This window comes from Rhopalosiphum padi, chromosome 2, assembly GCF_020882245.1.
Source record: "Rhopalosiphum padi isolate XX-2018 chromosome 2, ASM2088224v1, whole genome shotgun sequence".
NCBI lineage: Eukaryota > Metazoa > Arthropoda > Insecta > Hemiptera > Aphididae > Rhopalosiphum > Rhopalosiphum padi.
In genome coordinates, this window is record NC_083598.1 from 51,214,137 (window position 1) to 51,229,771 (window position 15,635).

At 26.4% G+C, this 15,635-nt stretch overlaps 2 protein-coding genes across 7 annotated transcripts in view; both read right to left on the minus strand.

Moving 5' to 3' along the window:
• Positions 1-426: 426 nt before the first annotated feature.
• On the minus strand, positions 427-4,388 carry LOC132922426 (uncharacterized). The gene is made up of 6 exons (XM_060985939.1): positions 4,147-4,388; positions 3,909-4,063; positions 3,517-3,680; positions 3,109-3,322; positions 2,391-2,453; positions 427-1,024 (listed from the first exon to the last, which is right to left on the minus strand). The coding sequence occupies exons 1-6, from the start codon at positions 4,168-4,170 to the stop codon at positions 844-846; spliced, it is 801 nt and encodes a 266-aa protein (XP_060841922.1). The 5' UTR covers positions 4,171-4,388; the 3' UTR covers positions 427-843.
• A 2,925-nt stretch (positions 4,389-7,313) lies between these two features.
• LOC132919344 (NEDD4-binding protein 2) overlaps positions 7,314-15,635 on the minus strand; it is a 40,923-nt gene continuing 32,601 nt past the window's right edge. For 2 of the 6 annotated variants that reach the window (XM_060980899.1, XM_060980900.1), the window contains exons 2-11: positions 13,852-13,978; positions 10,692-12,536; positions 10,510-10,626; positions 8,790-8,863; positions 8,599-8,712; positions 8,468-8,539; positions 8,169-8,342; positions 7,993-8,097; positions 7,749-7,933; positions 7,314-7,682 (exon numbers count right to left, since the gene is read on the minus strand). In XM_060980899.1, coding sequence (XP_060836882.1) covers positions 7,607-7,682; positions 7,749-7,933; positions 7,993-8,097; positions 8,169-8,342; positions 8,468-8,539; positions 8,599-8,712; positions 8,790-8,863; positions 10,510-10,626; positions 10,692-12,536; positions 13,852-13,978 — 2,889 coding nt within the window. In that variant the 3' untranslated portion in view covers positions 7,314-7,606. Of the gene's footprint in view, positions 7,683-7,748; positions 7,934-7,992; positions 8,098-8,168; positions 8,343-8,435; positions 8,540-8,598; positions 8,713-8,789; positions 8,864-10,509; positions 10,627-10,691; positions 12,537-13,851; positions 13,979-14,272; positions 14,707-14,939; positions 15,080-15,635 lie in introns of those variants that run through there. The other 4 variants (XM_060980901.1, XM_060980898.1, XM_060980896.1 and 1 more) reach the window with 4 other exon arrangements.

Here is a 15,635-nt window from a genome sequence, read left to right on the forward strand (position 1 = left end):
CTTTTCAAATATTAAAAAAACTCGAAGCATCTTAACATATTTTTCTTTATGTGAGATACTCAGATACTTATGTAAGCTATACTTAAAAAATCCAAACTTCATAATAATTTGAATAAATATTAAATGCAATACTTTAATTTTTTTTTTAATAATAAAATATGGGTGAGCACGCTTGATGTGAATCCCCCTGTATCAATATCAATTAATTTTGATTCGAATAATAATTATTATCATTCACTACGCATTGTAATAAAATATACTATTGAAACTGAATCATATCGCTGATGTATTGCGCTGATGTATTGTTTTTTAATTAAATAACCTAATTAATAATTATTATTATGAAATAGAAATGAGTAGATAATATTATTATATGATAAATATAAAGTTTAAGTAGTTAATGAATAAAAAACAAAACACACCCAATAAAATAATTGTTTCTTTATTGGAAAAGTAAAACCAACAAAAATATAAAATGTCATATACAGTGTAAACTATAATAATTAATATAAATATAAAAATTATAATTTCACATTATTCTTTTCATTTCATTTCATACCATCCTCAAGAGTTGTAAAAAAACACTGAATAGTTTATATAGGTACAATTATGGGACGTTTAAAATGGTGTATTTCAATAAACGAAGTATATACAATATAGATATATCTACAGGCCTACAGCAAACAGTACAGGACACGTTTACCTACTGTATTTTTATATTAAATATTGCTGGGTATTTTTGTCTTAAATTCTTAATAGATTATTTGATAGAACACGACAATCCTGTGGTGTTTTATATGCTGCATTTTCGGACTTACAGGACCAACTCTTAATTGTATTGGTCTAAATATCTAAAATGCTTTCAAATCTTTTGGAATCCATTTCCAATATTTCCTGGTCACGTTTCCATTTTTCTATTTTTTCTAATTCAATTTCGGCCGAAGTCTTTACCTTTGTCTGTTGTTTGTTTTCATATTGGTCCTGAATTCTGGTCTTCCAGGTTGTCTTTGCTTTATTTTGGCAGCTATATTATACATATAATATGATGTTAGTACAAAATATATACATTTAGTTAGGTACTTAGGTTTATACGTGAATTTTTTTTTTAAAGAAAGATTTTGATTTTCTAAATTATATTTGTAAACTATACCATAATATAATACATTAATGCGATTTTGAGTAAGACCAATTTTTACGAGTTCATACTTTTTAATTGTTTTTGTTTTGACTTTTTAAGCAACGTAATCAAGAATTAAAGTACAATAAACCTGCAATGCTGAAAATCATATTCTTAAAAAAAAAATTAATGAAATCAGACGATTTTACAAGAAGTAAGAGAATTTCCTATTTTTGAGCAAAAAAATCATGCTTTTCATTCTTAAAATATCGATGCCATTACATAGAACGTGATGCGTAGAATGTATATAGATATACTAGATAGCTCGGCACTCGTATAAATTAAAAAAAAAGACAACTGCATGTGCACTAATTATCATTTACGACTAACACAAAGACCACGGGCAGCGGCAATGTTTTTGAATATTGTCCAAATACTCCGAATATTCTCTTTATCAGATACACATGAGCAGGACTATTAAAATAAAAACAGATAATGGGATTGCGTGATGCGTAGGTGGCAATTGATTGATGATGTTAATGTATCACCTGACATTTTTTTATTGTTAGGTTAGGTTAGATTAACTAATAATGTACCTTCTTTGGAAATCTAAAAATTGGATAAGTAATACACTAATACCTACCTCATAATCAGAAAAAAACTAGGAAATCCTTCAGCTATACAATATGGGAGTTAAACATATTTCATCATGTATTGAATAAGTCACTGTAATATTATATAAATAGTTAAAAGTGAAAGCAAGAACACTATCTGTGTTTTTACATAGGCTTTTTTTTAAAAAAATATTTCAGTTTGTATGCAAATTATGACTATTTAAAATATAACAATTCAACAATTCAAAAATGTTCGTATCTCGCTTTAAAATAAAAATATCGTAAAAATCAAACCTGCAAATAGAGATAATGTTCAAATATTCAAATAATATTTATAAAAAATGCACGTGACTTTACACTTAATTTTTTTTTAACCATTCTGTGAACATTTTTTTAAGGATCTTGTAATAAAATTAAAACATTTTAAATGTCAATAAACAGCTCGAACAAAGACCTAAATTTTTTTAAATACTTTTCGGGTATCGAGGCTAAATAATACGATTTATCATATATATTTGTGCATCAAATGTAGTAAGAGTGAACAAAATTCTACGGAACTATATGTACATTATTTTTTTTTAGTTACTAACACTACATATACATAATACATATTATATAAATAAAAATTACAATACGTTGCAGTTAAAAAATAAACTTACCGTAATAAATATTTTCTGACATCGGGATATATGCAAATATCTTTGGCGCGTTTATACTTAGGACTATATACAAAACAAAAACATTTTTAGTATTATTAACATATTTTATAAAATACATATATAAATTATAAATATAATACATAGTTAAGTTGATACCATTGATATATACGGTATACATAGTTTTATATGCAAAATTATTTTTTCAGTAAATATATGTCATTTTGAAAATATTGCTTTAATATAATTTCTAGTTTACTTTCATTTTTCATTTTTTTTCCTTAACAAATTATTACAATAAATAATAGTATAGGTTTTTGATTTAATATTCCTAAGCAAAATTTTTTTCCGAGAATTTCAGTACTCAATATAGGCAGTGGCGTATCCAGGGGAGGGGTCATGGCTTCTGCTCGTTGGCCGTATTTACTATTTTTTGTTTTAAAGATTTATATTTATTTGTATACACTCTATATAAACGCATACTAAAATATGTCTTATACAATTTTAGACAGTGTGTGCCAGGGGGCACAACATTGAACTTAAACTTAAATTAATCTTTAATATATTAGAAATTAAAGATAACTTGTGCTTAGCCTCGCTGAAAGCTTGTAATATAATTTCAAATTTGCAACTGTTTTAGAATTAATTACTTAATTACTAATTAGTCATAATTCATAATGTATTATTAGTATTATTATTTATTATATAGTCTATAATATACCTCTTAAGTTGTTCCTTAGATTCTTCTTCCATAGTTTGTAAACGGGATTTATGGGATAGCAAAATATGTGTGATGCGGCTGAGAGAAGGATGTCCCCACTTTTTCGTTTTCGACAACCCCTTCTTTCTACTCTCCGTTGTTACGGGTACAGTCGTAGTTACACGTTCTTTAGGTTTTGACCAAGTGACTACGTCGTTCGTCGGCAAAGCTGTAACTGGAAATTAATTTCGGGAAGGGTCTTAAGCTAAAAAATTGTGTTCTAATTTTATTATAATATTGTATAGCCGTATAGGTTTTTTTACTACCACATAAAATAACACAAAAAAATTCAAGGGGAGGTTTGACCCCCCTCCCCCCAAGGTATGGCCTTGTTCCTTGGTATCCGCTCACTAGAATTGTATCTCTCACCTGGTAGATTATTACTATTATCTGGTTTTGGCTGACTTGTTGAACTTGATAATACCTCCGTAGTGAATTCGTTCAAATCCGTAACAGACGGAGTACCCGATGTTGTTGTCGAACTGTATTCCAAAATCTCAATGGAAGATTTTACCGTTTTTGGTGGTTGTGTCCTAATATAAAAATATTATCGTATATTATATCTATTATTGGTATTGACGTAACTATGTAGGGATACCTATATAACTAAAATTATATAATAACATATAATAAAACCATTTTTTTCGGGTGGTTTATAAAAATTTGATGCGAAACTGCACTGATGTTTCAAATCGCAGCTGGTTAGGTTTACATATTGTGTAGGATAATAAGTCACGAAAAATATACAGATTTCCACTCACTTGGTCCAATCCACATATGTTTCTTTCGAATCCTCATCTGAATTTAAAACGGTCATATTATTTTTAGTATCAGCAGCAGTCGTATTACTCGTATTGGCGGTTCTGACAGCCGAAGCGAAACTGCATACGACTAACGCCCAGTACAACATACACGTCTAAAAAGATTTATTGCAAATTATCATTATTATAATATTATATAAGTAATGTATGATCTATCGTTGCAGCAAAAATATCTCACTTTAGACGCAGTTAATGTTTTCATTTTGACCGTAAAATTCCTATGCAAACACTTGTGTGACGTGGTAGGTATGTTATTTGATCGAATCGAGAAATAGGTATTTATTATTAATATATATTTTTCAGATGAGTCGTACGCACGACTTAGCTCATTGCATCAATAACAATAATTGTACGGATGGTATTGTGGGGGTTCATTCTACGGGTTCGCTTTTACGAATGCAGCGTGTAGTAGGTAATGCGTGTAAGTACCAATAATTGTTGAATAGATATGACTATATGAGTAAATGACTATCGACAACGATATAATAGGTATTATTACATTTTAATTACACGATGATAATACGGTACATTGATTTCGAGAAAGAAAATGTACAATAACATGTGACACAAAATATAATCTTCATTTTATACTATTATAATTTATAATATTATGATAATAATATTTTGAGGCCCGTGTAATATTTCGTAATTACTAGGCAATCAAACGCACATATCATTATTGTACGAACAATGAGTCATGAGACATCGATGTATTTAATTATTGTAGTATTCATTATTCAAATAATATCAGAAATGTAAAGGTTGATTGATAATCTAGTTCATCTGTTAAATAAATAAATAGCTTAAATAAACTATACAAAATATGTCTATGCAGGGCCGTATCATTCGTATCAAGCGCAAGCTCATAGGTTGCAGCCTAGGGGCCCTCAAAAAAAAAACTTTTTAGAATTTTTGTACTTCACCGAAAAAAATTTATAGAAAATATGTTACGAACTTCATGAGAATGAAGCTAGCACATAGACCAAGCACACGTAGTCACGCAGGAGACTTAGATTTGACCACCACTGCAGTATACCACATGAGGTATCATTTTTTTGCTATGTGTATAGAGAGTAGATGGACTGCCAGGAGACTGAGAAACTACGCGTCCCCTAAGTGTGCTAGGTCTGTAAATGCTCATGACAAAATATATTTTATCATGTGTATGCCTAGCTTCATTCTAAAGCGGACTGTGATATTATATTAATATACTAATATATTATATGTAATTGGTGAGTATATAGTAGTGCTGTGTGCCTGTGTATGTCTTCGTGCTACAATAGCGCGAAGGCATCGTGCACGAGATTTACGATGTGCCCACCTCTCCTGGTGTCGTGCCAAAAATACGTTACAAAATTATACAAAAAAAAAAATTAAATTTATATCATATATGATAATATTATATTTAATTAAATTTTTTAACAATAAAGAATCGGTAATAAAGTTTACTTAATTGTTCGAGATATCAGTCATACCTGACCTAACTCTACAGTATAATAAAATGAATACATTGCTATCGCTTATTGAATTAATATATTTTATAATTTTTCTCACGACAAATGTTTTTATACGGACAACACACAACAGTGATATCACAATTAAAAGGTCGATGGATATTACTATATTAGACTTTATGAATAGTTTCACTTGTTCTTAAAATTGATGTTTGAAAACAATCGATTTCCTCTCATGAAAATATAATTTAACATACGTCACTTTTATATGATTACTTTTCCACGTGAATCTTAATGTGAGTTTTGAAGTGTTGTTTTTTAGTATAAATGATTTATTCAAACATTGCATGAATATAGTTTTTTGGCTGATTGATTATGCACAATAGTTTCGTGTCTATTTAAATTTGATGATCGAGAAAAAGATTTATTACAAATATTATATTTATACAGTTTTTCACCCGTGTGAGTTCTTATATGGATGTTGAAATTTCCTTTCTGTGAAAGTGTGAAAACGATCTATCACAAACTTTGCATTTTTATGGTTTTACTCCAAGATGAGTCATTATGTGAATGTGAGTTCTAATAATTTCCTTTGATGGAAACTATTTATTGCAAATATCGCATTTGCATAGGTTTTTTCCCGTATGCTTCCTTTTGTGAATATCGAGGTAATATTTTCGTGAATATAATTTATTACAATCCTTATGAATTGTGTAAAAAAGTAAAAAGTAAGATCGCAATGAAGTTTATCCGGTCGTACCTATTGTAAATTTGTAAGTTGTAACACGACAACGCGTAAATTCAAGTATATATTCAGGTATATATATATATATATATATCTGTGTAAATACTATTCGTGATAAAAAGTTAATTAAGTACTGACCACGGTTGTGAGTTGAGTATTCTATGGAATTAACCTAACCGTTGATTAAAACGTGTGCGATAAGTTGCCTATAGTCTATACTCTATACAAATCACAAAAAAATCTTTTCGCCTTTTCGACGGATAAAAAGAACTTTTACCTATCACTTATCAGCGACTTTTACTCAAACTTAATCGTCTTATTACGTCGTACACTAGTCGCTAAGTCTGCACCAGGCACTTCGATAGCTAAGAGAATTTTGTCGCCATTTTATATTTTCACAATGTGGATCAGTAAAAACCAACTCCTTGAAATGTACATTAAGGGAACCAGATATAATGTAAGGAAAGTCCTTATATTTAACTTTATGGGAATTACACATCAATTAGTTATTTAGGGTTTACTAATCCAGGAACCTGAGAAACTACTAGTTTTCCCGGTGAGTGATAAAAAAGAAAAAAACTATCACCTGCTAAAAACTCATAACACCCCCAGAACAGATTTTGTGTTAATGCAAAAATTGCAAAATATCCCTTTATAGAAAAATTAACACTTAAGAAAAATTTTGATTTTTTTAAATATTTAGTTCACAAGTCTTTTTAATGTTTTCTTAGAAAAAATTATAATTTTTATATTTTTTTTTTCTACATTTATTTTACCATTCTCATTAAATTTCAAGACTAATTTTAAAATATACTTGACATTTCTTCCTCCTCAAAATCAAAAATAGATATTAACTGTTTTTTTTTAATTGGCATGTTTGGGGAGTTAAACAAATTTTGAAAATGCTAATTTTTACTAAGAGAGAAGTGGCAAGTTATGTTTCCGAAACCCTTTGTATAATTTTTATTTTGTCGTATTAATTTTAAAACTAGGTTTACAACAAATTTATATGAGTGGCATGCTAAATATTCATAATATTATGATCTTGTTTGAGAAAATCCTTATGGACGGACCATGAAGTCTTATTAATTTATAGATATAATAAATAAATAAATTATACAATAATTTGAAAAATTAAAAACAAAATATTCAAACATAACAAATATATTTTAAGAAAATACATTTTATTTGATATGTCAGTCAATATAATTTATAATATAAGAATACATATAAAAAAATAAAAAAGATAACAAACAGATAACATCCATGTTGTAAACATAATAATTTACCACTATTAGGAATTTAAATGAAACTATTCACATATCTTGTGATAAACGATTAAAATTAAAAAAGGTCAATAAAAAAAAAAAATTATAATTATTTAAATACATATCAGTAGTATCTAATTTACTTAACATTAATAAACTAATCAATAACTTCTAAAATTCTGAACTGAGCAAAGAATTCTTTTTGATAATAACCATTATTGATCCTGGTATTTCAGGCTCCAAATATCTGAAAAATAATTTTGACCAAGTTTTATTGAGTTCTATGAATTAATATTTAAAAATTCCATCTTACATTAGTCGTCTATCTTGAAGTCTTCTTATAACAACTGGTTTGATGCGAGCTATGCCTTTGGGACTATGTTTTCCACGACCTGTAATAATAGTCAGTTGTCTACCTCTATTTCCTCCATTGGGTTTTTTCAAATTTGATATATGATTATCCAAATATATGTCTAATGCTATAATAGCATCTGAAACCTAAAAAATCTTTGCTTTAACAAACTTATTTGGATAAATGTATATTGAACTAGCATTACTGTTAAATTGTGCAAATCTAAGGAAGTGGCATTCTCATTTTGTTTAACCATATCTAATACAGCATTGGTTTTGGCAAGTATTTCATTTTGTTTGACAATATCAGCCTATGCAATAAAAATAAATAAATCATACAATTTAGAGCTTTTCAAAAAAAAAGTTTAAGGTGTATTATTACTCTTTCTAAATAATGTGCAGTGACTGAAGGATGTTGTTTTGCGCTTAATGATTGATTAGCTTTTTGTAAAAGCTGTTGTCGCTTGAGTGAAAGTTCTAGAGCTACTCTACTATAATCTTGATCACTATTGGATTCATTATGATTTATCTCATTAACTCGACTTCTTTCATTTTCCTGTAATAATATTTTTGTATTATATAATATGGGAAAAACATAAAATATTTTATTTTAATATATGTGATCATATCATAATCACATAAGACAAACCCAATAATTTATGAGTAATGAATATTTATTACTTGAATAGTTGGATTGTCTTGGTTTAACGAACATTTGATTCCAGATGCTTCACTTAAAAATTCATTTGCTTCCTAAAAATTTTTTTTTAATTTTAGTCTATAATATTTGCATTTTAAATTAATTAATTTACATGAAATTTATAATTTTTGGCACGTAAAACATTTAAAACATGTGTGGAATTAATATGTTTAAATTTTTCCAACAGCAATTTTTTTGTTAAAACTGCAGAAAATGTGAATTCTCCCTGTAAAAACAAATTTTAATTTCTCATTAATTTGTTACAAAATTGTAAACATAATTTTTTCTAAATTATATACTTACAATGTAGGAATTTGAATTACTAGAAGAACATTCTTCTGTAGATTCTTCTTGTAGTTTTCTAGCCAAAGTTTCATCTAAGAATATTACAATTTAAAAAATATCAGTTAATACTTAATAATAAATACAATTATTTCCCAATTATAATATCAGAGATCAAAGGATACTTTAAGACGTTTTTTCCACAAAAAAAAATTGTTCCTTTATCATAAAAAAAAAAAAATTATGTCAATTAAAATTAATTATAAATACTAAATAATTATTTGCTAGACATTGTGGATACAGCCAAATAAAAGTCTCATTTCTAATCGTAATAGTTTAGTGAAATAGATTGGGGAAGGGTGAGACTAATAGTTTTTGAACGGTGCCTGAGAACTTATTGTTATGACATTATTCAAAAGTAATAAATATATAATTTTGAAGAAAAAATAAACATAAAATAATAATATTTTAATTATATTACAATTACGAGCATTTTTATTTGTTATGTTTTAAAATAGGTATGACATTAAACATAATTTTATTACTGTACATACACGGTTAAAGTAGTTATAGAATAAATTGAGCTATTATTTGTTCTCACAATGTATTTTATTCATGCACCAATACTAAAACTAGATTACATCATGAATTTTTGAGGAAACTATTTATCCAAACAAGAAAACTAATATTTAATATGTCATTATTACCATGTATAATTAAGACTAAGTACTAATATAAAAAACATTTGTTATATGTAATATGCAGGGCCGGATTAAGATATTTTGCGCCCCGGGGCAAACCTACCTAAAATTAAGAACTACTTTTTTATAAACATAACATTGTTTTACTATAATTTGGCATTTATTAAATAATATTAGAAATATATTGAAATAATATGTTAACAATCTTTTTAATATTACTATATACCTAAACAATAAACAATGTAAATACATTTATTAAAATAACAATTTTGTAAACATGATTTAATTTAATTTTAATTTATTTATTAAAATGATATATAAAATACTGGGATTAATTATGTAAGTAAATTATTTTATTTTTATTATTTATAATATTTTTATAAAAACGCTTTTCTTGATTTCTGTTTAGCAAATTGGTCTATACATTCATCCCATGACATAGATTCAAGTAAAACATTTTCAATATTAAGAATAGCAAATTAATTTAATTTTTCTTTTGAAAGAGTAGATCGCAAATAGCTCTTGACTCTTTTTAAGGCCGAAAACTACACGTATCTATACGTTTGATTAATCGGTCGAAGCTGTCGATGGAAATATTATCTATATTATATAGACGTTTAATAATTATTATTATTACGTGGACACTGTGACTGTAGTTATTACTTGTAATTCAGATATCGGTAAATTCATGGAAACGTGTATGTGAGTATGCGCGCCGTGTACACTGTCACTCTAAATGGTACCTACAATATTTCAAAACTTTGCGCCTTTAAAATCTTGCGCCCGGGGGCAGTTGCCCTCTCTGCCCCCCCCCCCTTTAATCTGGCCCTGGTAATATGATAAATATTAACATTATGATTGTTGAAAGTAATTAATGTAATCATTAACTTTTATAGTTTTATATCCTTGACATTTTACATAAAAATTTAATGGGATTGTTACTAAAACATAATGAAATAAAATAAAATACTAAAATTTTATTTTTAAAATCATAACAATTAAAATATTTAAAATATTTAAAATAAACAATAATTAGGTACCTTGTAAAATGGCATCTTGATTACAAACATCTAAAGGAGTATTTGCAATCAAATAATAATAAAGTTCTTCAGCCAACTTTTCGGGTAATTTCACTGGCATTAATAATGTATTTTGATCTAAAATCAAAATTATTTGATTAAAATATAATTATTTAGAAAATTAAAATATACACTGTACATACTAAAATTAGGAGAAAAATCGCCAAAATAGTCACATAATTGAGCAAGCACACTTCTATCCATAACTAATTGAACAAAGTTTCCCCCATCATCTTTTTCAAATGTTAAGTTTTCTTCAACCCTTTCAGATTTTGGAAGAATAAAATCAGAACTGTCCATAGAATTTTGATTTTCTTTAAATTTTTTTATCCTTAAAACATGGTCAGAGTATAATGAATCACCAAATGTAAATTTATTTTCAAAATCTTTTCTTAAATCATCATCAACAATTTTAAATGTTCTTTGTAATTTTTTATCGATGACTTTTTTCCCATGTTTTTTTTTTTTACTATCAGTTTCTTCAGTGATTTTATTTATTGCTTTTGACTGTGAGTTTAATGGAGAATTAAAAAAATTAGTATCTTGTTCATTATTTTGATTTAAAAGTTCAATGGAGTCTTGACGTTGAACATTTTTTATAAAATAATTTTCTTCATACTCAATAAAACGGCACAATTGTTGTTTTGATATATTATGTCTAGATTCTACTAACATATCTAAAATCCAATCAATATTCCCTTCACATTTTTCAAATAATTCAATAATTAATGAAGAAATATTTTCTGGGTAGTTTTCACAAAGTTTATTCAAATTTAGTTTAGGTATAATACCTTTAAGATCGTTAGTTGTTGTACCTTTATCTAATTTTCCACAAAGCATATCCAAAATACTCAAATTTCCTTCATTTATATCTCTATTTTTTCCATAGACAACATAACTACTATACTCTTCTTCAGGTAATTCATTCAGGACTTCCATAAATAAAAAATCATTTTCAGATGTATTAACAGATTTATTGACATAATTTGATGCGTCTTCCACGGATGATTGAGATTCTTCATCTATATCAGACATTTCTTGGGATAGGTTTTCAAATTCATTGCTCTCATGAATATCTTGTTCTTGTGTTGAACTAATTGTAGAAATCAGAGTGTCTTCATCATTACTATTAGTAAGAATAGTAGATTCTTTTTTTTTTTTTTTTTTTTTTTGTGTTTTTGTAATACACAAGTCTTTAAAATCGTCAATAATCTCAATTTGGGTTTTACTTACTACATCTCTCTGGTCTATGAGATTTTCACAAAGCTGATATTTTTTAACCATGTTTGATACTATTGGTAGTTGGTTTTTCTTATTATATTTTAATTTAAATCTAGCTAACAAACTATCAACAGTAATATTATGTTCATATCGACGGAGTGCCATAACTATAGCATCATAAGGAACTGAATGTGTATTTTTCTTGACCAACTCTGTTGCATCCCATGCCCATTCGGTAATAGGTTCAACAATTTCAATCCAATATCCATTATTTACAGCCATTCTAGCATATTTTTCCATTTCCCAAGCTTCACAATTTGTATTATCATTAATAACTGGAGTAACTTCTAATTCAATAGCTTTTTGGAATTTTTGAAATGCCCAATTGTGTGCATCAATTAATTTATCCCGATTATATTTATACTTCCCATTACTTTTATGAATAAAAAACTTATCTGCACTAAAAATAAAGTCATCATTTTTAGCGTTTTTATAGCATAAATTCAAAATATTATTTGCTTGATATGATTTTCCACTGCCTGGACATCCTCTCATAAATACTACAACTTTGAAGTTTTTTGATAACAAATATAAGATTCTACTAATAGGCGTTTCAGTTGTAGATAAACGTTCCCAATTAACGTTAGGAATATTAGAATTAGAAACTGCAGCAGATTGATTTTTTTCTTCAGCGGATAGTAAATGTAGATTTGGATCAGGATCAGAAATATTTGTTATTTCAATAAGATCTCGATATGCCAATAACACTAATAAAAAAATTTAGAAAAAAAAAATTATAAATCTTAAGACTATTCTATTTTAATATATTATCTTAATTATTATTAATGAGAAAATTTTTTTATAAATTAATCTTTCCAAGTCATTAATTTAGGGCTAGGGACTTCATGACCTTAAAATGTTTGAAATATTTATGCATTATAACAGTAAAAATAAGAAAATACCTGTTATTAAAATATATATTCTCAAAAAAAATATTTATTATATAATATGATCAATGTAAATATATATTCAAGACATAGTTAAAAATTATATTTAATATTTATAAATTTTAATATATTGTAACAAACCGCTATTATCACGTATAGATAAGTAACAATACAGGTTATTGGTGAAAAAAAATACAAACACTAATTGATATTAATATGTAATGTCTAGGGATCAAAAAAAATGTGTGTAATGAAAAAACATAACTTTTTTGGAATATAGCAATGATAGTTTCCCTAGCAATGTATCATTTCACAAGGTGGAGAACTAATGGAGTGACATGTCACCGAATACATTTTCCAATATTTGCATTTTGAACTTTTACAAACCCAAATTAAATTTTGTAATTTTTTTTGTATTTTTATTTCTATATTTGAAACACATTTATATATTTTTAAAAATTAGATAAAAATATACAAACTCCTAGAAGTCCCTAGTCCTAATCATCATAAAACAATATTAAATCATATTGATGACAATACGCTTCAAATTATAATTAAATAATAACTAATTCAATTCAATGTTTGAGTTAAAAATAAAAAAGTATATCTAATAGAAGAAAGTAATCCTTATTTTATTTTTTAATGCATAATTGATAATAATTATACTTATCAAAAATTTAAATTTAGTTTGAATTTAATTAACAGATTATTAAAAATCCATTGTATAAACATTATATTCAAACATGTCAAACCCTTATTGGATATAGTTAACTGTATTTGAAGGCTAGGGTGGAAACAAAATATTTTTCTACAGTTTTGATCCAAAACCATAAATAAAAAATAAAATAATGGAGATATAAAAATACACCGGGGTTTTCCTGTTGCTTAGTAATTAAAATCTAGATTTAATCTATTTTTAGATATTGATTCCATTTATACTTTTTTTTAGATAAGTTTAATTTTGAAATTTTAATATAAGTAAAAATAGTAATTAATGGATAAACAATGTTTAAAAACAGATTTAACAAAGATTATTAAATTTACATAACATTATACGTTAAGACAGAATATAAGTTAATTAAAATAATAGTATAAAAAAATATATACTATGATTAGAGCAATATTTAAGACTTACAATCATTATTTCGACTTTCTATCACCATTTCAATAACATCATGATCAACGTGGCCAGTAAATAATTCAAATAAATCTTCTTTAGTGTTTAAACAACTCCAACTCATGTTTTTTCTAAAATTCGTCATCTTAAACATAAAATTAAATATCTATTTAAAAATGTTTATAAAATACATAATCTGTATAAATGAAGAGAAGAGGTATTAAAATTTAGAATCAACGTTTCAATATAAATAGAAAATAAAGAAATCTCTGCTACTCTGTACTAGATTTAAATATAATGAGAAAATTCTTTTATGTATTGCTTATCAATTTTAAAATGTTAATGTTTTTAATTGTTTATTATTGAATTAATCTTACAATACAAGATTACATTGCAAATTACCGACAATAATAGTATAAATTAATTTCAATGATCATACTTTTGTTGACAGTGAACCTATAGTAAACTTCGTACCTTTGATTGTAAAGCGTATACTGTATTACTGAAGTTTGAACTGTGAGTTGGCTGTTGATACTTAGTTTCAAATTTTAAAATTTGTAACAAAAACAAACTAACAATCAGTCTTTTGACTTTTGAGAGTAGTTAGTAGTTGTATGATACGATGAAATAAATAAGTCGTATTTAGAGTTTAAACTTCTGATAAGTGATTAGTGATAACCCGCAACATGTGTCAGCGTTGTTTTTTATTTTCAAAAATAACCCAATAAAAATAAACTAAAAATTTTCTTCATAATATTATAATTTATAAAATGTTATGCTAAGAGCCAGAATGATAAACATTGCTACGAGACCAGTAGAGTGTAGAGTAAGGGATTTTAGATGATTGCAGATAGGTGTGTCCGTATTCCACACTCCCACCACTTATTATAATCTAAATTTTTCATCTTTCTACTTATTTTGTCTAAAATAATACATTCCCCTGGCCCCTTGCCCCTTATTAGTGTACACAAAAATTAAAGTGATATATTTAAGTTATAGTCAAATCATTTTTTTTATGTTTCTTAAACTATAGTAATATATTATATATATATAAATAGTTAAGTTGTTGTATTTGTATATTACGATGTAAATGATGTAATGCATACCGTTAGAACCTATTGATAAACTGTACGTGCATAAATTATATATTTATATATATATGTAATACGTTTTAAATAAAAAATATAATTATATATATATAAAAAATTAAATATATCAACAAATAAAACACCAAACTGAAAACAAAAATGTATAGTATATATAAAATTGTATTACAAAAATAAGGATTTAAGGTATAGGTATAATCAGAGAGTATATTTAATTTATGGTATAATATAGGCGTAATGTAACAACAGTATTATAAGTGTAGCCATCCCTCCACTTATTTTGAGTTACTTCGACCACTGCCTATGTGTTAAGAGGACGCCATATCCGCATGTTTTGTCTCTGTCTTACTAACGTACATCATAACAAATTTTCGTTCAGCAGAATACATTTTGTGACGTTAACTTTAATTTTAGAGTAAATTTACCTATTATCAAATTTAAAGATAAGAATATTATCTAGACAATGACATATGATTTTATTTATATATTTTACAGTGAGTAATGAACATTTTAAAGTTGTTATATTTTACATAGCTGTAACTCACTTTAAAATAATAATATCTTTAAAAGCATATGTCATTGTCTAGATAATATTCTTTCCTTTAAATTTGATAATAGGTAAATTTACTCTAATATCCTTTATAACTATCAATATTTTTCACTAACAGATTAACATCTAGTACCCTGTGCAGTGTG